This window comes from Pelobates fuscus, chromosome 5 (genome assembly GCF_036172605.1).
Source record: "Pelobates fuscus isolate aPelFus1 chromosome 5, aPelFus1.pri, whole genome shotgun sequence".
Taxonomy (NCBI): Eukaryota; Metazoa; Chordata; class Amphibia; order Anura; family Pelobatidae; genus Pelobates; species Pelobates fuscus.
The window spans coordinates 296,450,965-296,477,719 of NC_086321.1; the positions used below are offsets into that span (position 1 = coordinate 296,450,965).

Here is a 26,755-nt window from a genome sequence, read left to right on the forward strand (position 1 = left end):
TGTGACAAGGTGACAAAATGGCAACACCAGTAAGTAAGTCTAGCACTTAAAAGGTAAGTGTATATTATACAAAAACACCCTTTACATAAACAGGAGTACACAGGAATGAGGCAATATATCAAAGTGTGGAGGAAAGATCTCCAAATTAGCACACCAACCTGATGTAGAGCAGACTTGCACAACTTGGCAGTAGGTAGGGACCAAAATTAAATAGGCTAAGTTTCTTTGGGCCACATATTTTTTAGCGTCTATCACATGCACACAGACATACATACAGATACACACACACAGGCAGGCATGCAGATAGACATACAGATTCAGACACACACACTTACATACAGATATATTCACACTGACATACATACATATATACACACTGACATACAGATACACACACACACACACTGACAGACATACAGGTCAAAATATACACTTGTATACGCACCCTCCAGTTTCCTACTTATTGGGTGCTGGAGGGTGGTTTCCCTTGTGTCCAGTGTGCAGACTGAAGATGTTAGGAGTTAGGGGATGACTCTTGCAATCTGCACCCCATCCACTCCTGCCTTCTCCTTTCTGCTCCCTCTGTGCAGTTCCAGTCTTTCCTGGCCTGTGGCCCGTGGGCCGTATATTGTGCAGGTCTGAATGTATATCTTAATGAAGATCTTCAGCCAGTGCTACAAATATACCAATCAGGAGAGCGGGAGAGATAGAGGGAGGCTGGAACTATTACAGGTGGAAGGAGGGACTCTAAGGGCAAACGATAAGCCAGAAGGGAGACTTTTTATGTGTGAGCTGCACACACATTGCAGGCACACTCTCAACACTGCCATCAGGTGAAAAATCTCATTACGTCTGTAGTCAGCTCACATAATTCACATTAGGCAGCTGTGTAAATCACATGTGCCAGAGGCTGAAAAGCTTCTAATAGCAGAAGTGGTCATAGACATTGGCCTTTAACTATGTCGCTAACAATCAATTGAATGAACAATTTGTACACCAATTAAGTACAAAAATTATTTGATAAGCCAACTTTATTGAGGTCTCAGGTTAAAATCCAACATACATATGTGACAATTCACAAGAACTCAATTATACTAGAAACCACCCACTAAGGGTTATAACCAATTCTCCAAACTGTATTAACCTTTTACAGACACCTATAAAGATGTAACATAAAATCCAGCATGCAATAATAAACATAGTTAAATACACCTTTGTATTTTGCATGGTACTAACTAAATACACCTTTGTATTTTGCATGGTACTAACAGTACAGTAAATAAAAAGTCACAATTAAAGTGGTTAGATGCATACGTCTTCTGACCACCTCATCAGTATGTGCCTTTGGGCAAGACACCTAATATACATCACCTACTTCAAATCTTCATAGATTGTAAGCATGCTTGAGCAGAGCCTTCTTCACCTCTAAATATCCCTTTTCTATAATTATAAATAAATAGCGGCATCATATGTCAACACTTTAATGGAAACAATAAAAACAACATACCTATGTGGTTTAAAGAGATCAGATGGCCTCTTGTTTTATATTTTGTCTTAACTTTACCAGGAATAAAATATATATATATATATATATATATACCAAAGGCACACACACATTTACGAGTAGTACAATTACACGTAAATACAATCTTACTTTCATTTTAACTTGTCTTTGAATGTATACAGGCTTATTATATACAGCAAATAAATGTTAGATTTATGATACAGTTTTCAAAAAACTGCTAAAAATTCTTTATCCATATTGTTTCACATTATCTTCACTAGGTAACCTTTCAGGACTGGCTGCTATCAGAATCCAGTATTTGCTGGATTCCAAACTCCCTTTTTCAAATTCATTTATCTATCCTTGGTGATTTTATTTGTAGTGCAGCATTACTGATTTGGAGTCAGTAACAGTTCATCAGGTGAACATCTGCACCGCATACTTCAGGACCAAGGCTTAATGTGCTCCTGAGTAGATACAAATATTAATTTCTGAAAACAGGTAAGAGGGACCAACCTCTTTTCTGATTGTACTTTGAGAGCCATGTTTACTGACTGGGCACACTTGAGATACTTGTTAAAGGGCTCCTGACACTGAGCGCCTTTGAAAGACGCACACTACTTCTCTTTCTAATAGAACTCTCATTTGATGAGCCTGAAGTAATATCTGTGCCTAGTCTGCAGGAGGCAGGCAACGGCACTCCAGCCTTAGAGCAGACACACCAAAGCACCGCTAATACTGCTTTGCGAACCTCTGAGCTTCGAAAAGAGTAAATGAGTGGGTTCAAAGCAGAGTTCAAGAGGGCCAATGCTAGCACCCATTCCAGTCCAAGTGGTATTGGGCAGGAAGTAGGAGAGCATGCAGTATCCATCAAAAGGACTACAAACAGTGGACTCCAACAGAAGATAAAGGTACCTAGAATGATGATAACAGTGTGGAGCAAATGGAAGGCACGCTTGCTTTGGTTTGTGACCACTACTCGCTTTGCACTAGTACACACTAAATAGTAAATGGTGCAGTAAAATCCAGTAATACCAACCAATGTAACAGCCAACAGGATAAGGCTGAAAAGTAAGTACTTTTTGGAATAAAGAGGAAGGACGTTCGAGCAGCTCTCAATGTGACACACGCAGTTCCAACCAAGGAGTGGCAAAAATCCAACCACAGCAGCCAATATCCAGCATAAGATAATCAAGCCCTGAACTCGCATGCTCTTTACTGAGTGATTTTCTGAAGTTATCACCACCATTGTACAGTAGCGCTCTACTGCTGTTACAAGCAAGCTGAAGATGGAGGCAGCCAACGTTGTGAAGACAAGACCTTCCCTTACAAACCAGAGCTCTGGACTCAGGAGGAACGTGTTAGCGCCTGAGAGGCAGATGTTCAGTAGATAGGAGAAACCAGCCAAGAGGTCACTGAAGGCAATATTGGCCAAACAGCAATAAACCCACCGTTTCAAATGGAGATACCTAGAACACAGACAGAATATGTTGGATTAGTGTTTTTTTAATTATTAGTTTTTGTTTGCTGTACAATTGTCCTAGTTTTTAAGCAATTATCTCTTAATATATCCCTATGCTTTTATTGTGAACATGTTTTCTATCTTGTTCTCTTGTTATGGCTGCTATCCTGCTACCTGTCCACCACATCATACATAAGAATTTGTTGTACAGTTTCCCATTTTTTTCATCCCTGTATCGATAATAGGAGTAATAACTGACTTTACACCAGAGTGATTTATAGTTGCACCTGAATATACATTTTATTAAGTCTACTTTAAATGGTATAATGTCATCATCACTTAATTATTTTACTTGAACCTTCTAGTACAATTGCTATGGTTTTCTATGGGAGCAAACTAATTCCATTCAGAATCCATTTTAAGGCATTGCGACTGAGTTGCACCAGTCAGTAAATAAAATGTTGGCATATCTTTACAGCATTGGGTTCTAATAAATCGACCTGTAAATGTTTTACATGTAATTTTACTTCACTAAAATATGCCTTCAGTGAGTTTTTGGTAAATAACATTTGTAAATATTAAAAATAGATTCTGGCAAAATAAAAGTTAAGCCTACAGGAAAACTAAAGTAAAGAAAAACAAAAACAGCAAAAACAGGGATGAGGTACCATTAACATAGAATGTAAGCTCGTTTGAGCAGGGTCCTCTTCAACTTATGGTTCCTGTAAGTTTTCTTGTAATTGTCCGATTTATAGTTAAATCCCCCCTCTTATGATATTGTAAAGCGCTACGGAATCTGTTGGTGCTATATAAATGGCAATAATAATAATAATGTGTTGCTGGGGGGAGGGGGGCGGTTTGGAGGCTGAATCCTTGGATGTGGGGCTCTCTATCTCTGAATCTTTACAGTTGGTGGAGAACTGTAGGATTTTTTTTAGTTGTTTTAGTTTTACAATATAAAGCTACTTCTCAAAGCAACCACCTATTAGAAAACAGAAACATAAGTAGTATAGTGCCAAGCCACTGCTGAGAGGGGGTACTGGTTACCAGAACTTTGCTGCACAACCCTCTATTACTTAGGTCAAATGGTGGGATCTCACTGAATACCTCACTGTGCAGCATGTGTTTGTTTCCAGCTATTTCATTGAGATCCTAGAGAACATCATGAGCACACTGTTCATGGGTAGAGCAGAGGGGACATAATAAATAGAGGCAGGGATATGTTGTTACGTATCCCTATCACTCTGTTACTGTAGGAGGTGAACAATTTCTCACTTAAACTCAAGTCACAGATGTTTCTAGAGCCTAGCAACGATCTCTGAAAAGTACATTTTTTTAGCTTCTATTTCAGGGGTTGCCAACCTAAAGCCTGCAAATGCCCAGTATAAAATCATGGTCATCTAACCCCAAGCAGGAGGCTGTCTTACGGTACTCCAGGAGGGCTTGGGGTACCCCAGGAATGGAAAACAAAAACTGCTCAACTCTTTCACTATGGCAGAGTAGGCTCTTGTCTACCCACACAGCAGATGTCTACACTGCCCAAGGGGCCGGGGGTACGGCTCATGAGGAAGCTATGTACTCACTGTGCTCTTCCTGCACAGTTCCTTGATGTGCTCTGAATTGTGTGATTGCAGATGGAATGTGATGTCACCTTGGCAACAGCATCTTATAAGACAAAAATGGGACCTGTACAGGAAGAGCACGGTGATCCCAGCAGCGACCACTGGCCACCAGGGAGAGAATCCACTCCAACCCTCCCAGGCACAGGTTAGGAGGCTGAGTGGACCACTTTAAATAAACAAAAATCATATGCATGTGTGACTGTGTATGTATGTGTCTGTGATTGTGTGTGTATGATCAGCAGGGCCGTCTTTAACTCAGGGCAAACGGGGCAGCTGCCCAGGTAATGCTGGGGGGCCCAAGGCAGCTGCCCCATGGGCCCCGCTGCCCTTAACTATTCCCACCCCTTGGGCCCAAGAAGGAGGCCCACCAGGTGGCCCATTCACTAAGAGCCACCAGGTGGGCATTTGTAAGCAGGGGCCTGGTTGCGCGCTCTGGTCCTTTAACAGCACGACCGGGCCTCTTGCTTTCCTGTAGCCGGCTGTGCGGTGCGCGGCTCTCTGTTCTCTATGGGAGGAAGTGACTTACGGCTGTCACTTCCTCCCACAGAGAGCCAAGTGGGAAACAGCAAGGAGACAGAGAGGAGTGGGGCTGAGCCAGGCAAGGTAGGAAACCGGTACAAATGTTTTGTGTGTGTGTGTGTGTGTGCATGTCTGTCTGTGTCTGTGTGTGTGTGTCAGTATGTCTGTCTGTAATACAAATGAAACAAGGTGGGCACACTCAACTTAACTGCAAAATAACCCCAAAATGAAGCTAAATAAGTAAATGCTGGGTGCTCACTTACATAAGGCTCTATCCCCCAAAATACATATCAATATGAATAGAGTAAGGAGCACAACCATACGTATTTATGTACAAGAAAAATCTTTATTAAATGGGTATATACTATAAGAATGTCTCTTTAAATTTTAAACCCAAGATGCAAAGTCATAATGCTATAACACATCTACCAGAAAAAATTCTGAGCGCACAATGCGTAATATATAGGTGAAAAAAAAAACTATAAGCAAACAACTAAAATGCTAGTATAGTCAAATCCCCCAAAAAAGATACAACATATCAAAATAATACAAAAACCATACCAAATTAAGTGAGAAACAGGGACAGAGTATGTCTGTGTGTGTGTCAGTATGTCTGTCAGTGTATGTGTGTGTGTGTCAGCATGTCTGTCTCTCAGTGTCTTTGTGTGTGTCAGTATGTCTGTTAGTGTATGTGTCTGAGCGTGTCAGCATGTCGGTCTGTCAGTGTCTGTGTGTGTCAGTATGTCTGTCAGTGTCTGTGTGTGTCAGCATGTCTGTCTGTGTCTGTGGGTGTGTCAGTATGTCTGTCAGTGTATGGGTCTGTGTGTGTCAGCATGTCTGTCAGTGTCTTTGTGTGTGTCAGTATGTCTGTCAGTGTATGTGTCTGTCAGCATGTCTGTCTGTCAGTGTCTGTGTGTGTGTCAGTATGTCTTGCAGTGCATGTGTCTGTGTGTGTCAGCATGTCTGTCTGTCAGTGTCTTTGTGTGTGTCCGTATGTCTGTCAGTGTATGTGTCTGTGTGTGTCAGCATGTCTGTCTGTCAGTGTCTGTGTGTGTGTGTGTCAGTATGTCTGTCAGTGTATGTCTGTGTGTGTCAGTATGTCTGTATGTCTCTGTGTGTTGATATGTCTGAATGTGTGGCAATATATCAGTCAATATATATTTGTTGTGTGTTGGTGTATGTCTGTGTGTGTCAATATGTATCTGTGAATGTCTCCGTATGTCTGTCAGTGAAAGGCGTGATTGTGTGTGTGTGTGGGGGGAGAAGGGTGAAGAATCCAGGGGGCCCAAGAAAATGCTTTGGCCAGACGGCCCTGATGATCAGCCACATAAAACCACATGCCTGATATCATGTACGTCCCCCATCGTGCTGCGAATACAGCTGCGATGCATCGAGGCATGGACACAAGACCTCTGAACATGTCCTGTGCTATCTGGACCAACTCATTAGTAGCAGATCCTGGGCTCCAGCAATTACCATAGTCACATCAGCCCCAATACATACAATACAAAAATAAAAGAGTTACTTATGCACTATCACAAAAATCCCTATGCATATTTAAATAACTGGAAGTTTTTAATACCACTCCAATGGACATTTGGTCTAAGCTCACCTGCACCATCAAGGCAAACCTCTTAGGTAGGTCCAACACTAACAATTCACCTTGCTTCTTTCAGCTTCAGGTAAAAAAATATCTAATGAGACTAATAGGGGTATCTTTCTAAACCCCTACTTGCTTATTAAATCTTAATAGGGAACACATGTGGTTGGTGGCAGCATTGTAATAGGGTTGTGTAATACAAAAGCAAGAACAAACATACCAAAATAAGCCTTGCACTCAAACTACTCAAATGCAGCAGCAATGACCATAGTACACATCAACCCCAACACACACAATAAAAACCAAAGAAAAGAGTTACTTGCGCACTATCCCAAATCCCTAAGCATATACAAATATACCTCACCTATAATAAGTAGTGAGCTGTATTTTTCTAAAGCCCTCCATATCTCATTAGAGATTTTTTTTACCTGAAGCAGAAAGAAGCAAGGCAAATTGTTAGTGTATGACTCACTTAAGAGATTTGCTTTGACGTGGCAGGTAAGAAAACACCTAATGGCCATTGGAGTAATACTAAAACTCTCCAGTTTTTAACTATGCATAGGAATTTGCGATAGTGCACAAGTAACTCTTTTCTTTGTTGTTTTGCATGATACAGTTGTCTCAAAGTGATGCATATCCCTTTAAATAACCCATTCAGCATGAACATAATGAGCAGCAGAGTGAGGATGAGGATGAGAGTTGTAAAACATCACTGTAATACATGATTACATAGGCAGAAATAATGGGTAATTTTGAGTACAGATTGTAAATTGGCAGATTTTTTTTTTCTTGTTCGTTTCATTTAAGAACATCAAAGACAACAATAAACGTTCCTCCCACCTCAGCAGAGCTGCTAGTACGAAGAGATTCTCAAGAATGATAAAGATGCTGATAAATATAAAAAGTATATTGAGAATTGACATTCCATTGCTTGATCGGTTAGTCATTCGCCCAGTCAAGTTATAATGCAACACAATAATGTTTATGTCTTTTCTCTTCACAAGCTCCAGGCACTGAAATGGGTCAAATGTAGAATTCATGATGCCAACTTCTATGAGGATGGTGAAATCTGGAAAACAAATTGGTAAACACAATGACTATGGGAATTGTTTCCTTTTGATTTTATTTAAAAATGATCCAAGAGAGATCCATCCCACCATTCACATGCCTCCACTTATGTTTTGACACTTTAAATACTTTTATTTCCCCTTTAAGTCTCCCTTTAATACATACCATTTCCCAGTAAACCATTTTGCTCAATGTGTAATAGTGTCCACTTGTTTCAAATAACTAGTTTATTTTGACCCTTTGGCCTTCTTTTATCTAAACCTCTAAAGACATTGACTCAAAATGAAAATTACTAATAACTAATCTAAAAATAGCGTTCAGAATAGCATTGTAAGCATGCAGATATTCAAATTGTGGAACACCTTTTGGCTACCCAGAATGTTCACTATATCTCACAAGGTTAATTAGGCAGTCACAATAGACTGAGTTATAGCACTGGTACATGATAGCCCAGAGTCATTGACTAGGATTTGGGAACCATGGCACGCAACCTATTTTTTTGCTTCCTGAGATTTATCAATTTTTTCCCCTCTCTGCCATAGTTCTGGTCTGTGTTGAGTTGCAGGATGGTGTGCACAGCCTCTCACGTCGCTCTCTTTCGCTTCCCCTCTTTCTTTTACCTTGAGACTCTTATGCCCACTTGATATTTTATTTCCAGACCACTTTTTTTTTATTAAACTGCCTCTGACCTGAACCTCTTATCTTTTTTCACTATCCCTATATTGTTTTTGTTTTTTTTTGCACCTCAATGTCATCTCTTGTTGAGAGGTTTTCTTCCCTTTATTTATTGATTTAGAGGCATTTCCTATATTTTATGCTTTTTGTCAGCAACTGGGAGTTCTAGGAGTCACATAATTAACACTGTCCATTTGATATGGCATTGTTTTTTATGTTTATGTCTGTTTGCCAATAAAGATTCCACACTTTTATTCTGCATCTGTTGTTTATTCATCTGTTCTCTCTAATTGAAATTTTAAATAAAGAATAATAATACAAAAAAAAATGATAATAAAGTTCTGTGTAGCCTAAAACCTCTTACAACGACGAAGGTCTAAGGCAAAACAGACTTTACACTTAAAAACACTCCAGAGTTGAGATGGGGAGAGTGTAGTACAATACTGCACTACGGAACTAGGGAGCAATTAAGGAAGTATTCAATACATATTTTTTAAATTAAGAAAGACGAATGGTAACTTTAGATGCCTGCTTACTACAGCAAGAAGCTTGAGTAAGAAAATGGGGAGTTAGATGTATGGTATCTAAGAACAATATGGCATAACTGGTATTATAGAATCTGGGGAAGAGGACAATAACAAGCACAGAAGGGCTAAGGAAAATGTGTGTGTCATTGTCCCCTTCGGTATCCCCTCTGTGTGTTTTATTGTCCCCATCCCCTCTGTATGTGTCATTGTCTACTTCTCCAGCACCTCTGTGTGTGTCATTGTTTGATTCCCTAGCCACTCTGTGTGTGTCAGAGGGGCTGGAGAAGGCGACAATGTTGCACACAAAAGAGCTGAGGAAGGGGAAAATTACATGCAAATGGACTGGCTGAGTTAGAAACACTAAAATAGGCTGATGAAAGTAAGAAACACATAAGGGGCTGCGGGGAAGTAAGAGACACACAAAGGGGCTGGGGAAAACTAAGAAACACAAAGGAGAACGTAAGAGACACTCAAGATGGGTGTAAGACACAAAAGGAAAAACGGGATGTAAGACACAAAAGGGGTTAAGATACAAAAAGAGGGTCAAGACATACAAGGGGCAAGAAATTCAAAAGGGGAGTTAAGAGACACACAGCTGAAGATGCATTTTTTTTGGGAGGGGGGGTGGGAAGTTTTAGGATGTGTTAATATTAGGGTTGTGGAAAAGGGGTGTTAGGGCATGTGAAATTCGAAATACTATTTGCAAAATACTCATTATCCTATGTCTCCTACGGTCCAGTCACCCTCCGATGATTGATGATAGGACTGCAGGAGCTTTTATACAGTATGCTTCACTCATTGCTGTCATTGTTCCTCCTGTAGAGATTTCCTGAGAGGCTGTTAGTGGACAGATTGGAAGTGTTCACTTCCATTTTCCAAGCAGCCTCACACCGAGACAGTGGAGGAGCTGGAACAGCACTGATTTTTAAACCCTCTATAAAAATCCCTGCAGGTCTGCTACTGACTGAACTACAGAAGGCACTGGCCAAGGCTCCTGGTGCTTATCTCTCTTTATCACACCTCTCCTAAGCTCCAAAATGGCACATTATAAGTATGAAAAACAGGCGCCACCTACAGGAAACAAAGCAGGTGCCTACTCTGCTTATTGAGGAGTCTGACCCTGTCCTCAATCACATTCACTGGATTGTTGGCAGATATAGTCATTGAGGGAATGATTCACATTGCTGATTTTATAAATTCTTGCTTTCAAAAAGCCACAACCTTAAACTATAATCAAAGATGCCTTCAGAAGGACTTCGTCTGGCTATGGGGTTATCATAATATGGGTGTTATCATAATGTGGGATAAATCCAAGGAGGAGTTTGCAGAGAGCAGTCGAGAGGCATCAGGGCAGTTAAGGTTGTTGATTGGGATATTAAAATCCCCAAGTATTCAGATTTAGTATAATGAATTCATGAATCACTAATGTATTATTATAATTATATGATCTGGGTATTTAAATAGGATATATATGTTATCACTGCAAAATTCCTATATAACCCATCTTACATAATAAAATATGAGTTTTGCTATGCAATATTTTTCTGACAAAGTTGTGTGCAAATTAATCAGAGGCAACTGTCACAAGACCAGTAAATGATTAAATACAATTTACATGAAATAAATTATGTGTTACCAAAAACTGGAAAACCCTCCTGCTTACTAGAAAGATCATGGAAAACAATAACATAAAGCTTTAAATTCATTCTTAGATGGCTGGATATATGAGATCAAACGTATTATTCCTGTAGAGTCTTACATTCATTTGTCTGTATTCTCTTTAAAGGCAATGGATTACAACTATTTGTCTCCAGAAATGATCCTTATGTCAGTGTTTCACTTTCTCCCCCACCTATTTTCTGCCATTCTTTCTATTTTTATTTTTTTTACAGGTCCCACTACGGTGAGACAATGTTCTTCTGCTGCATTTTAATACCTTTAATAAATACTTTAATTGTTAGATGTTTTAACAAATACTGCACATAGCTATGAATGCTAAAAAAAAAAAAAAAAAAAAAAAAAAAAAATCATTATTTATATATAAAATGAAAAAATTAAAGACAAAAATTTTTTATTATTTATATTTTAAATAACCAAAAAAAAAAGTGAGGAAGAGAAATGCATTATTTATATACTTTTAATTACACACTGTCACTTTTCATATGTCCTGCTGTGGAGTTCCTCCTTTTCAGCCTGATACTTGCAAGAGCACCTTATACAGAGCTTGGCCACAGCTCTGCATCGTGTGAGTGGGCTTATGATCAATTTCACCAGCTTTGTGGTGCGCTATTATCACTCTCTGCACGTTTATTTTTATTTTTTTGTAATTCAGATATTCCATAATTTCTGATATTATACTGTAGTGGGTTACAGTCAAGGGAAAAAGAAAGTACACCCTTTGAATTCTATGGTGTTATATCCTGATATGTATGTCCTGATATATAAAACCATAGAATTCAAAGAGAAAATCATTTTTCCCATGACTGTATCTACCATCACTACTAGAAAGTATTTTCTGCTATATTTATATTATTTTATAATTGCTTGAAGAGGTTTATTAATTATTATTATTATTATTATTATATTTTGAGTATCTTGTAAGTTAGAGGTAAAAGAGGGAGGACACTTTTTGTGAGGAACAGCACGTGCACAATTCACTGATTGGTGTCTTGCCTTAAGTCAGAGGTGCCACTTACACGTTTTTCTTATTTTTACAGAGCTATGTATACTCATCTGAATAAAGTAGTCTATAACAGACGCACCATTCAGCCCCCTTCTGGTATTCAGGCTTCATATTAACTCATACACCTAAAGGTTGTGAACTGCAACTCACAATACTCCATATTATTGCATGCAGTGCTATAATTTTTTCTATACATACTGATTTTTGGATGCAGATATAATAATCTGTACATGCACAAAATTAAAGTTCAAAATGTTATATTTGTACACAATGCCCAGCAGGTATGCTGGGGTTTCCTGTTTTGGGTTTAGGCGTTGGTCCACATTTATCAGACTTGGGTGAGGGGTTGAAACAGGAAGGGTGGGGAACAGTCAGACTTTCAGATCTCAGTAAACAGTACTGCTAGTATACCACGTGATTTCACTGACTTCCCCAGTAGACTGCGAAGGAGAACTTTCTCCCAGACAAAGCCTCCAAGACACCCATTTAAAGTTACAGTTTTTTTTATTTATTTTTTTTATTTTGCAATACATTGCTTATTTGAATAAACAAATAAATTAGGAAACTATGTATCTAAAGAAAAACGAAATCCTGTAAAACTACACATTGTGTCACCTAGTTACTGAGTAACTCCCAGGATACTCATCACCAAACACAAACCAATTACAGAATTATTAGGATGCTAGATGTAAGATATAACTCCTTTGGGATACTTTACCTGGTGACAGTCATAAATATTTTAGAAACAGTAATAACTCAAGGGAAATCAATTATTGGTTGGGATATGTTAGAAACCACCTAATGTAAATATTACTAAGGAAGAACAGCTGTTAGAGCAAATTGGGAGAGCTGCAAATCGGGGTAACATGTTAATTATTGGAGATTTTAATTACCCAGACATAAATTGGGATAGAGTGACTAGTACTTCATCAAGGGGAATCAGGTTTTTGAATGTGTTAAATTACACTTTTATGTCACAACTGGTACAAGCACCAACTAGAAAGGATGCTTGTCTGGATCTCGTTATAACAAACAATGTTGATCTTTTGACCAACATTCAAATAGGTGGAGCATTTGGGAAATAGTGATCACAATATGGTAATTTTTTAAATAAACAAAAAAAAAAGCAAAAGCACTAAAACATATAATTTTTAAAAAGCCAATTTCAATAAGATTAGGGCAGCTCTACAACATATCGGCTGGCATAAACTCCTTAGTGAAAAAAAACACTGAGGATAAATGGAAACTATTCAAACAAATATTAGAAAGGTACATTTCTCAGTATGTACCATTGGGTAATACATATAAGAGAAACAAATTAAAACCAATGTGGCTTAGTAGAGAAGTAAAACAAGAGATTACAAATAAGAAAAGAGCATTTAAAGCATTTAAATCGGACAAATCAGAGGCATCTTATATAAGATATAAGGAAGCCAATAATGCTTGCAGAAAGGCAATTAAAGTGGCTAAACTAGAAAATGAAAAATTGATAGCCAAAGAATGCAAAACCAATCCCAAACATTTTTTCAAGTACACCAATTCTAAAAAAACAAAAAAAATTAAAGTGTAGGTACACCGGAAACAGAGATGGGTCTGTTAGCTATTGAAGACCAGGAAAAGACAGACATTTTAAACAACTATTTTTCTTTAGTATATATCAATGTTGATCCTATGGCAAGAGATATGCAAATTATTGCTGAAAAAAACTTGCAGATAACTTGTGATTGGATAACTTGAGTCAAGGTGCTACAGCTGTTAAAGAAAATTAATGTAAATAAAGCTCCGGGGCCTGACGGTATTCACCCACGAGTACTTAAGGAGCTAAGTGGGTAAAAAAGTGAACCTCTGTATTTAATTTTTCTAGATTCTTTTATTTCAGGTATTGTACCTGAGGATTGGAGGAAGGCAGATGTCGTTCCTATATTTAAAAAGGGTTCAGAATCCTTGCCTGGAAATTATAGACCAGCTTAACTTGTGAGTGGGAAAATATTTGAAGGGCTATTAAGGGATAATATTCAGGAATTCATTGGGAAGAACTTTGTTATTAGCAATAATTAGCATGGTTTTATGAAACATAGGTCATGTCAAACTAACCTAGTTGCATTCCAAGAAGAAGTAAGTAGAAGTATAGATCAGGGTGGTGCAGTGGATGTGATCCACTTGGATTTTGCCAAGGCATTTGATACGGTTCCTCAAAATAGGTTAGTCTTCAAACTAAAAGAAATTGGTCTAGATGATTATTCTTGTTCTTGGGTAGAGCATTGGCTTAAGGATAGAGTACAACGAGTTGTCATTATTGGTAAATTTTCAGGCTGGACAAAAGTGGTAAGTGGTGTCCCTCAGGGTTCTGTTTTGGGTCCGCTTCTATTTAACATATTTATAAATGATCTTGAAATAGGCATTGAAAGCCATGTTTCAGTGTTTGCAGATGACACAAAACTTTGTAAAGTAATAAAATGTGAGCAGGATATTGCTTTGCTGCAGAGGAATTTGGATAGATTGGGGGACTGGGCACTAAAAGGGCAGATGAAATTTAACGTACAGAAATGCACTTTGTGGTCAAGAATGCACAAGCAACTTACACCCTAAATGGTAGTGAATTAGGGTTAACCACACATGAGAAGGATTTGGGAATTGTTATAGACAACAAATTAGGCAGCAATATGCAATGTCAATCTGCAGTTGCTAAGGCCAGTAAGGTTTTGTCATGTATAAATAGGGGCATAAATTCTCGAGATGAAAATATAATTTTGCCTCTTTATAAATCACTGGTAAGACCACACCTTGGATATGCTGTGCAATTTTGGGCACCTGTTCTAAATAAGAATATCATGGCACTAGAAAAAGTGCAGAAACGAGCTACAAAATTGCTAAAAGGAATGGAGCATTTTTAGCTACGAAGAAAGGTTAAAAAATGTAAATCTCTTTAGTTTGGAAAAACGGCGTCTCAGACAGGATATGATAACATTATACAAATATATTTGGGGCCAGTACAAACCATTATCTGGAAATCTATTCATAAACAGGGCTATACATAGGACACAAGGTCACACATTTAGGCTGGAAGAAATGAGATTTCATCTAAGGCAAAGAAAAGTTTTTTTTACAGTAAGAGCAATAAGGATATGGAATTCTCTGCCTGAAGAGGTGGTTTTATCAGAGTCCATACAGATGTTTAAACTGCAATTGGATAAATACGTGCAAAAACATAACATACAGGGATATAATTTCTAATTAGTGGGGTGATAGCTGCTTGATTTATGGAGACATCTGACTGCTAGTTTGGGGTCAAAAAGGATTTTTTTCCTAGCTTGTTGCAAAATTGGAAGCTCTTCAGACTGGGTTTTTTGCCTTCTTTTGGATCAACAGCAAAAACATATGTGAGGAAGGCTGATCTTGATGGACGCAAGTATTTTTTTAGCGATGTCGCTATGTAACTAAATAGCAAACATATAGAAAATAAAGTAAATGTATAACAGATTAATTTATATTATATAAGTATGTCAAAACACTAAATCAATCACACAAAATGAAAACTAAATATGGAATGCTTACAAAACCCTCTGTAAGACTTTGTATATGAAAAGTGGGCACTGTCCTGTTCAACTATATTCCAAATTACATTGCCCTTTGTTTTAGAAAACCAAGACTATATAGATAAAAATAAATTCCATAGAAACCACTGTAAGAACAAGATTCACTTACATGAACCATTAAAACGACACTCCAGACCTCAAAAGAACTTCAGCTTTTTGTTTAATTTTAACAAAAAGTACAGACTAAATGAAATGCAAAATTCAATCTAATAAACAGTGAGAGTATCTCACAAAAGTGAGTACAACACTAAAGAAATGACATTCTGCTACAATGTAAAGTAGTAAGTGCACAGCCTGTATACAGTGGAAATGTGCTATCCCTTCAAAATAACTCACAGTCATTAATGTCATTCTGGCCACTGGAAGTTCAACATGGCACCTCATGGCAAAAAACTCTCTGAGGATCTGAAAAAAAGAATTGTTGCTCTACATGGCCTAGGCTATAAGAAGATTGCCAAGACCCTGAAACTGAGCTGCAGCACGGTGGGCAAGACCATACAGCAGTTTCACAGGACAGGTTCCATTCAGAACGGGCCTCGCCATGGTAGACCACAGGAGTTGAGCGCACTTGCTCAGCGTCATATCCAGAGGTTGTCTTTGGGAAATAGACGTATGAGTGTTGCCAGCATTACTGCAGAGGTTGAAGGGGTGGGGGTTCAGCCTGTCAGGGCTCAGATCATACACTGCACATTGCATCAAATTGGTCTGCATGGCTTTCCTCCCAGAAAGATGTCTCTTCTAAAGATGATGCGCAAACAGTTTGCTGAAGACAAGCAGACTAAGGACATGGACTACTGGAACAATGTCCTGTGGTCCGTAGAGACAAAGATAAACTTATTTGGTTCAGATGGTGCCAAGCGTGCATGGCAGCAACCAGGTGAGGAGTACGAAGACAAGTGTGTCTTGCCTACAGTCAAGCATGGTGGTGGGATTGTCATGGTCTGGGCCTGCATGAGTGCTGCCGGCACTGGGGAGCTACAGTTCATTGAGGGAACCATGAATGTCAACATGTACTGTGACATACTAAAGCAGAACATGATCCTCTTCCTTCAGAGACTGGGCCACAGGGCAGTATTCCAACATGATAACGACCCCAAACACACCTCCAAGACGACCCCTGCCTTGCTAAAGAAGCTGAAGGTAAAGGTGATGGACTGGCCAAGCATGTCTCCAGACCTAAACCCTATTGTGCATCTGTGGGGCATCCTTAAACGGAAGGTGGGGGAGCGCAATAATGGTGGCCACACAAAATATTGACACTTTGGGCCCAATTTGGACATTTGCACTTAGGGGTGTACTCACTTTTGTTGCCAACAGCGTAGACATTAATGGCTGTGTGTTGAGTTAGTTTGAGGAGACAGCAAATGTACACTGTTATACAGGCTGTACACTTACTACTTTACATTGTAGCAGACTGTCATTTCTTCAATGTTGTCACATGAAAAGATATAACAACATATACAAAAATGTGAGGTGTGTACTCACTTTTGTGAGATACTGTATTTTTTTTTATTTTTATTTTTGGTTAACAGGGTCCTGCCTATAAGATGAGATCTACCTATTAAAACTTTTTTTTTATAAAAAGTGCTTAGTTAGATAGCCCATGAGCTTACAATCTAAAGATAACAATCTACTTCCGTATACTAGTTACTCACAATATTTACCACCAATAACCTTTACGTATTGTTAGAGAGGTCCATACTCTTTGAATAAAAATAATAAATACCAGTCTATCTAATACTGCTAACCAATGCCCACAAGCCCCTGTCTTCTGCCCATAGAAATAGACCAAACTGGTAACATTTCATGTAATGAACCTTAGTCATGTGATGGTTGTAATGAGCAATAATTCCTCCTTATTCATCTAGAATTTGGGAAATGAGAGGATCTATTACATTGGCTTCTGCAACCTTATTTTCGCCAGAGTTCCTTTTTTTTCTATTCCTGTTATCTGCAGCTGTTGCAAGCCCTCCTGGGGCTGCTTTGGAATACACCAATCAGAGGCTTCTCCTCAAGAAACCGCTGTGCTTGAGTTGTAACTCATTGAGAATGAGGCAGGTAGGTGCACTTTAGCCCAGCATGCATGCCACTTTTCTTAGCTCTGTGGAGCAACCTGAAACTGAAGAAAATACTGGCTGTCACTCACTGGGGTGTTTGGTCTATTTTATCGAAAACTTAATTTTTAAAAATGGTCCCAAAAAGACAGACTCCTGAAGATCCCCAGCCCACACTTTAGAGTGTGGATGTACCAGACAGGCCATCCCCTGCACCAGCAATCATTGGGGAGACAGCTGAGTTATAAATGTCTACAAAAGGATGGCTATCAGCTTTATTTTTTTAAAGTGAGAATTCCAAGTGAATGTAAACCGTATTTCAAATTTAAGGCCAAAACAGCTGAAGTGGAAATATTCTCCAAGTCAGTTATGCATCTAGTTTGCCACAAATCTAAAATTTAATTTGAATTCATTTTGAATTTCTGATAATTCTCAGTTTGGTAAATAACCCTCCTAGTGTTAAAAATGGAAGAGTTCTGTGAAATGCGTGGAGTGAGCTGTGAGGGATAGAGATGTAATAAATTGGAGGACAAAGCTGGGATGGATGAGAATATGCTGCAATGTAATGTCTAGGATGAGAAATGTATGGTGAAATGAAAGAGCTATAACTGGAGGTGTAACTCATTGTAAAGGGGTGGTAAATGATGGCATTAGAACGTTAAAGGAAGGTGCTGAAATGGATGAGTGATGTGGTTAAATTAAAAGTTTCCCAAGATAGGAGTTGGTGAAAATTCATAGGGTGCTAAAATGTGGTTGTTTTTTTTTTAGACTTTTATCTACTACTACAATAAGGTGTGGAACTACCGCTGGTGTGACTGCAAGGTTAGGTGGGCCCATCAGTTGGCTCAGGGAGTTAGGGCCGCCAAATGGCCACCTTTGATCAAGGGCACGGTCAGGCATTTTTTACCAGCCTGTTTGGTGTGAAGTCAGGGTGCTGAGTACAAGTCGGGCTAACCAATGACCACAGGGAAGAGGACGAGAGAGTAGGACCCGAGAGGATGAATAGCCTCTACCAGACTCCCATCAGTTTCAGGCAGATGCCACTAGACCCCAGGGAAGCCTCCCTCCTGCACCCGTTAGGTATGGAAGTGAGGGGATGGGGTGTAAAAATATATAAATTGTAATATGTCTGTGTGTGTATATGTGTGGAACCTTGTGTGTATGTGTTAGTATATGTGGGAATCCGTTTTTTATGTCAGTGTGTGTATATGGGTACATCTGTGTGTGTCAGTATGTGCATATGTGCATGTCTCAGTGTGTGTATATGTGTGCATCTGTGTGTGTGTATCTATCTGTGTATAAGTCAGTTTGTGTGTATCGTTGTGCATCTGTGTGTGTTAGTGTTTTTGTGTATGTAGCAATGTTTATATGTTTGTTTAGTGTCTGTGTGTCAGTGTGTATATGTGCATATCAGTGTTTCAGTGTGTATGTGTGGGGCATACATCCCAGCAGTCAAAAGCAAACTCTACATACAAACACATTCAAACACTGCACACAAGTACAGCACTGCTTTTAAATAGTAACGGTACATACAAACATACAACTGCATTAAAATACCAACTCTACACACAAATATATAGATACATGCACACTCTCAATACATAAACATGTTACTTCCAAACACAAACACAGCTCACAAATATAACTCTGCAAGAAATGGCACATAGTGGATCCAAGCTGGCAAAGCATTGCGAAAGTTGTACAAAAGATGGGTATCTACCATTTAGCCACCCTTATAGAGGGAACTCCAAACATGTTTTTGTGCCAGTACCCTCTCTACATTAGTTCCATTACTGACTACAACCAGTGTTATGAGCTGAAAGGTAGGGTGGATGGGGCATTATGAACAAAACAGACATATTTCCCCATCAGCCCAAATAACGATTTGATGTCCTCTACACTAACAGAGAGGTGGAGCTACCTCATGACATATCCCTCTCTACCCATGAACTGTGTGCTGCTGGTGCTCTCCAGGATTTTATTTTAAGGAAAGCACAGTCAGAAACAAGCACATGTTGCACAGCCAGGTATTTAAAGGGACACTATAGTCACCAGAACAACTACAGCTTATTGTATTTGTTCTGGTGAGTAGAATCATTCCCTTCAGGCTTTTTGCAGTAAAATGCAATGTCTACATTGCAGTCTAGGGATACCTCCACTGGCCACTTCTGGCTACTAAAGGGGCCCTGGGGCAGTGCTGCACAGACAGGCTCTTCAGGCTCTGCATGAAGACACTGGAGATTCAATGATTGAATGCATCTCTATGAGGAGATGCTGACTGGCCAGGGCTGTGTTTGGCTTGTGTTGGCTCTACCCCTGATCTACCTCCTTGACAGTCTCAGCCAATCCAATGCTTTCCTATGGGGAAAAAATGGGATTGGCTGAGAGAATCACTTCTGATAATGTCATCCAAATATGCAGATCAGGGGCAGAACCAGCAGCAGCATACTAGAGTGAATGTAAGCTTTTACTATATTTTGAAAAGCAAGGGTGGCATGGGGGCTAAATGGTGTTTTTAACACCATAGGGACAGGAATACATGTTTGTGTTTCTGTCCCTATAGTGTTCCTATAATGGATTCCCATAACACTTCTAAACTAACAGAGGGGTGAGAAGCAAAATTTTGTTCTATAGCACTCCCTTCTGACAGTCACATAAGGCACACTAACCCTCCCCTTAAAGGACCACTATAGTGCCCACTCCCGTGGCGCTGAAGGGGGAGGAAGGGGTTAATCCCCTACCTTTTTTCCAGCGCTGGGCTCCCTCGGCGCTGGGACTCTCCTCCCTCTTCTGAGGTCATTGGCTGAATGCGCATGCACGGCAAGAGCCACGCGAGCATTCAGCCAGTCTCATAGGAAAGCATTCTCAATGCTTTCCTATTGACGCTGGTGTCTTCTCATTGTGAAAATCACAGTGAGAAGCGCGGAAGCACCTCTAGCGGCTGTCAATGAGACAGCCACTAGAGGCTGGATTAACCCATAGGTACACATAGCAGTTTCTCTGAAACTACTATGTTTACAGCAGAAAGGGTTAATCCTAGATGGACCAGGCACCCAGACCACTTCATTAAGCTGAAGTGGTCTGGGTGCCTATAGTGGTCCTTTAAGTGGCCTGGTGGAGTATTATGCTACTGATTTTGCTTTTTAGAAAAAAGCAGCTGCCTGATGAAAAATAAAAAAATATCCTTCTGCCCACTCTACCAACTTTAAAGATCCAGAGCTAATTGCACCACATCCAGTTCTTCAGGGGACCCCCTTGCCAGCAACATTTATGATTTTGGATCGCTCTTTAGTCTTGTATTTCTTTTCTGTCACAATAACAGCATCTTATTAAGGAATGATTATTAATTACCCTTATGGAATTAAAGTTCCTCAAATAAATGCATTTAACTTTTCACATTTTTAGATAGAATATACCTTTAAGTTGCTTGAATCAAAACTTCTCTTTAAATCATTGCATTGCAGTCACTTTTGTATGATGGTTTTCAGCAGTGCAAATAGCTTGTAAGCCTTTTGTAGCACCTCTTTTCATAGTACACCTCTGCATACCTACCTGCTTTCAACAAGGTCATCTATAAACCATAACATTTTAATGTTCCTTGGTCAGGTTTTAGCTTGTGTTGCAATGTCTTAAAATGAAAATAGTCTACAGTGGATACATATAGTGTTGAACTACAGTGGGGTAACAGCTTCTTGATCAAAGGAGAGATCTGACTGTCTCTTTTCAGTTATTCAACTATTTACTGACCTATCTACTTCTAAATCGGCTCAGCAGAAAATCTGAGAATAATTTTACTTGTACGTTAGAGTGGTATTATGCATTTACCAATCATTCTTGATTGTGTACAGGATTTGTTTTCTAGTTAGTGAACTGGAAAGAAATGAAAACTGAATTAATGAAGTTCATGTTAAAATAGTCAGTTTAAGTAAAAATAAACTATTTGGTCCTATAGGGACACCATAGGCACCCAGACAACTACCTGGGTGCATATTCTCAGGTCCCTTAACCCTGGATAGGTAATTATTGCAGTTTTAATTAACTGCAATAATTAGCTTTATGGGTTAACTCCATGTCTAGTGGCTGTCTACCAGACAGAAACTAGAGGGACTTCCGGGTCATTAGGCAACTTTTGGTTGCCTAAATGACGCTAGATGTCCTCACGCTATTCATGATGACATTTAGCGTCTCCTGAAACCCGAAAGGAAAGCAGGAAAGCATTGTATAATTCTTTCCTATGACGCTGTTCTGAGGCAAGCATGGCCATCGCCGCTCATGCGAATTAGGTCTCCCCTGCTGGCTGATGCTGGCGGGGACGGAGCGAAGGTGAACCCTTCCGGATTGAGGGACTTCTGGATTGTTAGGTGACTTTTGGTTGCCTAAATGACGCTAGACATCCTCATGCTATTCATGATGACATTTAACGTCACCCGAAACCCGATAGCAAAGCATTGTGGAACAAGGTAAGTGACAGAAGGGGTTACCCCTTCTGAAAAATAAGGGGGTGGGAGGGTTCCTGGCACTATAGTTTCGCTTTAATGTTAAAAATCCATCTGAATTCTAAAGAGTTTGCTGTTTAGTAGATAAACTATACCATGTTACCTTTACTACTTCTAAATGATGACCATTCCAGGTACCTTCATTATATTACTTTTCTTCTTTATATCTACACACTATCCATGCTAGCACGGATGCCAGCATGGCATTAACACCTACATTCTTGTCAGGTACTGGCTCTAGGACGTGATCTGACCTGCTATGTGGTTCAGTTGCGGGGATATTAATATCTCTCCTAACCAGACCACATATCGTGCGGCAGATGTGGGAAGATGTGATTGCATGTGACTTCCTGCTATTGCACACAGAGTCGCATGAGGTAGAGTGGTGAAACTGACATGCTGCAGTCAGCTCTTACTAGATCCCAGTGATGTCACCATCCTGCACCCAACAGAATGGAAACAGGAGAGTGTGTGTAAGTTTGTGATTGTTTGTGTCCGTGTACATGTCATTGTATATGTACATACGTCTGTGAGTGACTGTGTATCTCTGTTTATGTGCTAATGTTTGTGTCATGGTGTGTGTTGCAATGTTTATCTGTCTATGTAGCAGTGTATGTTTGAGAACGTGTTTGTCTATCAGTGTACTTATTTGTGGATCTCTGTAAGTGTCTTGCATAGTTTATGTGTGTTAGTGATTTTGTCTGTGTTTGTGTGCCAGGGGGTCCCGCAAAATAATATCTGTTGGCAGCTCAGCATGCTAGCCAGGCCCTCTTTCTTTTTTACTCACTCTGTCTATTAGACAGACATTCTCACCGTTTGCGGATCATCCAACTGTTACCTCTGTCTAATGCTCATGCTGCCAGCAAGGTAGACAGTCTTCATCCGTGTTTGCTGTTCAAGCTGCCTGCTAACTAGAAATCTCCCCCATATCTACTGGTTATCATACTTCTAGTTAGCCACCTTTCTTTTCTCTTAAAAAATGGATACAATCCCTCTCCCATTCATCCACTTGCCATGCATCTATCCAACCACTATTCCTTTGAGCTAGCCATTTTAATAACTACTCACCTAGTTGACTAGCCACATAACCTTCGTGCTAGACAGCTTGCCACCATCCCTCCTGAAAATCCTTTTTTTTTGTTGCTAGACATACACACCCCTCCTTTCTAATCAGCCATCATCACTACACAAGCAATGAAGCAACCCCCTTCCTTCATAACCAGGGTGACCAGATCCACCATGTTTTCTGAGACACATGTCATATATACATATTGATGGGCAGCAGATTAAAAGTGTAGCCCTGTAGTATGTAGAATTCAGAAGAAGGTGTATTAGATTAAGCAAGTAGGCAATGAAGAATCCTGCAATTAGACAATGAGACAGAATATGCATTATACACACTGTAGGGCAACCCTTTTCATGTGTTTTCATAAATATAAGAAACGTATTTGTATCCCTGTTAACATGGTGGATCAGGTCACCCTGTTCCTAACCAACCAACCAGCCACATTCACTCTGTAACTGGTAAACATCTGACATCCAGATATTTACCATGACCTCAAGTATCAACACCATAAAATATAATATGTATAGTTATACATGATTGCATTATATTATTCAATGGATCATTTTGTTGCCCCCACTTATAAATGCTCAGAATTTCCTTTTAAATAATGGGATGGTTGGAATAGCTGTCAGATGTTAGCAGTCCACTAGGGAAACAAGTTTAGCAGAACAAAATCACCCAGCAAAGTTGTCCATCTAGGGTTCCACCAATGGAAAGGGTTTAGTGTCATTATGCTGTAGAAACAATTCAAACAAAAAAAAATTACTAATTTCATCCTTTAATTCAATTGTTAGGATGCTAATCCTAATCCTGTAAATGTTTGCTCCACGGTGTTATATGTCACTTCAAAGAGGACAAGAAATACAGCTATACAGTGTCTATCCCATAAGTCTCTGCTGTGTGTTCTTATTTAAAATAAATTATTTCTCCACACTCCACTATGTTTGAAAAAGGTTTCATTGGCGCTACATAAATGCCAATAATAATAACAATAACTGCAAAAAAATAAATAATACCTTTAAAAGTATACCTTTAGAGTTAATGCTGCTGCAAATCCACAAGTGAAGAGCAGTGGCAGTAGATAGTCCGTTCTATACCAGAATGGTCTCTTCAATGTGGTCTCAAATTGTGGTTTGTGGGGTGTGATGTAGTTATACAACCTCTGTTATCAGGCTACTGAAAATCTCATTCACAGTTTTATAATTCGGGCTGTGAACAATATACTAAACTGATTTTAAAGGGTCACTCCAGACCACTAAACAGATTCAGCTTGCTCTTTTTTCATTTTGCGAAAAGTGCAATTTCATAAATTAACCTGGTTAACCCCCCCCCCCCTTTCAACCAGACAACAGGTAATATTACTTCCTGTTTTTGTTAGCTCAATGCAGCTGACCTCAAGATGCAGCAATTGCTCAGAGCACCTGACTTACAAAGACTACTTATTGAGCTGTATTGGGAAGTCTGTGATTGGACAGCCACAGACAGTCTGGGCAGGGTTAGAATGGGAGGACTTGCAAAGGCAACATACAGGAGAACTGCAGGTTTTGCAAGCTGATTTTAGATATATCCCCAATGAAAAATACATATTTAAATGCATGCAAGTTTTTATTTGGGGTATATCTGATAAACAGTGAGTTTTATTTATTTTGTATTTGGGCAGTGGAGTATCCCTTTAATGCAATTCCTTTATAGAGTTTATTAACAAATCTGCAAGCTCTCTTCATTAACTGCAAGCTCAATGTGGAATTTGCTTTACATCTTACCATTGGACTTTAAAACTGGTGCACAAGGGATGCCATCCTACATTTTATAGACTCCACGAATTGTTAAAGGAACATTCCACTGATTTCTACTAAAACTATTTAGTAGATACATCCCAGGTATTTGTTTCTTAATGTTTTCTTTGGATTAAACAAACAATAGCTTGCAAAAGCTGCAGATCTGCAAGCCCTTCTCAATAAAGAGGCTTCTCATTGAAAACAGCACTTATTAAAATTGTCAAAAAATAAAGCAAAAGATTTACAGACTCAGACACATAAAAACTTTAGGAAAGCAGAAGTGCTCACAATACAACTATGTATTGTGAGTGTCTCTTTAATGCATATGACATTAGGTCATTTGACTACTAGACTGTCACAACTAGATCACTAGTTTTCTGTTTATGTTTACTTTATCTCTTTGTTTAACCTCCAGCTGGCTTAGCTTTTGGCTAGGAAACAGCTGGCTAAAGTATATATTCACTAAATGGTGAAATAGGGGAAACTGAAAACTGAATTGCAAAATTCAGTCTAAAATAACCAAGCTATGTCTATAGCTGAACTGGGGAGCATTTGTTCCACATCAGCTATTTTGGCTTAAATTTTCCAATGCGATTTTAAAATCACATTACTTTACATTTAGTGAATAAACCCTTACATTTAATGAAACTGCAGACTGAGTGTGATTTGAGTTGTAACTCAACAACACCAACAAAAATACTTCTTAGATGCAACATATAGTAAAGTTTAATTACTAACTAGCAAGCTGTGCAGCTTTAAAGAAAATGCTACATTTAAACCACACACTGTGAGCGTTTATAGTATAGAGAATCGTCCCATCTCAGATAATATTTTCTTTATTGTGAATAAGGCATAAGCTTACATAATACCACTGCATTGTTAGTGCATTATGACTTACTACCTTTAGCCTGCAAGTTGCATTATGCATTATCTTTAAATAATACCACTCTGTTGCAAGCCCCTTGCCATAGGATCCTCAACACTGTTATCATTAACACTACCAATTACAGTAAATGTTCCAGCTGCAATTGTAAACCTTTAATAGGATGAAACATATTATACCATTGTATCGCTAGACTGAAATCCCCTTGTGACAAGGTGTCAGGTAAACTTGTTAGAGTTTAAGGTCCATAGGGAGAAATGTTTACTTTTAACTGTCCATAATTATACACCAAAGGTCATTTATTTAATTCTGCTAGAAAGTAACTATATCAGCATTATAGTTAGATTATAGTTAACATTAAAATATGAACTACATCACTATTATACCCAAGATTTATTTGTACAGTGAAGAATATACTGTTGGCTTATAAGTGAAATTCCACATATACATGGACACTATCTATCTATGTATCTATCTTTCTATCTATCTATCTATCTATCTATCTATCTATCTATCTATCTATCTATCTACCTATTTGTTTCTGTCTGTCTGTCTATCTATTACTGTCAATCTGTCTCTCTCTCTATATATATCTGTCTGTCTAGCTATCTAGATCTATATACAATATAAAGACATATAGTCTCTGGACAATCATCCTCTTTCTTTAGTCTATCCCACACTCAGTCCCAACAATGTGCATCCTCACTTACTTGTTTGTTGATGGGCAGTGATGTGCTCACAGATACAGATGTCACATTCAGAAGATCATAGTCCTGAAGTGACAGCTGTATGAATAATTATGCATAAACCATACTACCACAAGGTTACAGGATGGACTCCACCCTGCATCTACAACTTGTTAGGGCGTTGTTGGTGATAACTGATTAACCACTGATTCTACTGTCTTTCTCCATCCTCATAATATCAACCCATCAACATATATGTGTACAATTATTCCATACCATTTCAACACGTTAACTTTCTTGAGGCATGGTCTTTTTTCTGACTAAAATCAAACATTGTTTGCAAATCCTCTCACATCTCTAAAGTACATGCTCCATGCACTAATTATTAAATTTAAAGTTCCCTCTCTTGGATGCAGGATGTATTTGGGAAGTTTATCCATAGGAATAATAGTAATTTGTAGCAAGTTCTCCAAATATCATGTGAATCCATCATTCCTGGTAAATAATTTAGTGTGTTTTACCTTTTTAAAGTAATA

The 26,755-nt window shown here is 38.9% G+C and overlaps 1 protein-coding gene across 2 annotated transcripts; it reads right to left on the bottom strand.

The window, feature by feature from the left end:
- Positions 1–1,643: 1,643 nt before the first annotated feature.
- S1PR4 (sphingosine-1-phosphate receptor 4) lies at positions 1,644–26,312 on the bottom strand. 2 transcript variants are annotated; one of them, XM_063457332.1, is made up of 3 exons: positions 26,244–26,312; positions 7,548–7,776; positions 1,644–2,973 (listed from the first exon to the last, which is right to left on the bottom strand). In XM_063457332.1, exons 2-3 carry the CDS (start codon positions 7,745–7,747, stop codon positions 2,052–2,054), a joined length of 1,122 nt encoding a protein of 373 aa, XP_063313402.1. In that variant the 5' UTR covers positions 7,748–7,776; positions 26,244–26,312; the 3' UTR covers positions 1,644–2,051. The 2 variants fall into 2 exon arrangements, with proteins under 2 accessions (XP_063313402.1, XP_063313403.1); XM_063457333.1 differs by lacking the exon at positions 26,244–26,312 and adding an exon at positions 21,058–21,148.
- Positions 26,313–26,755: the final 443 nt, after the last annotated feature.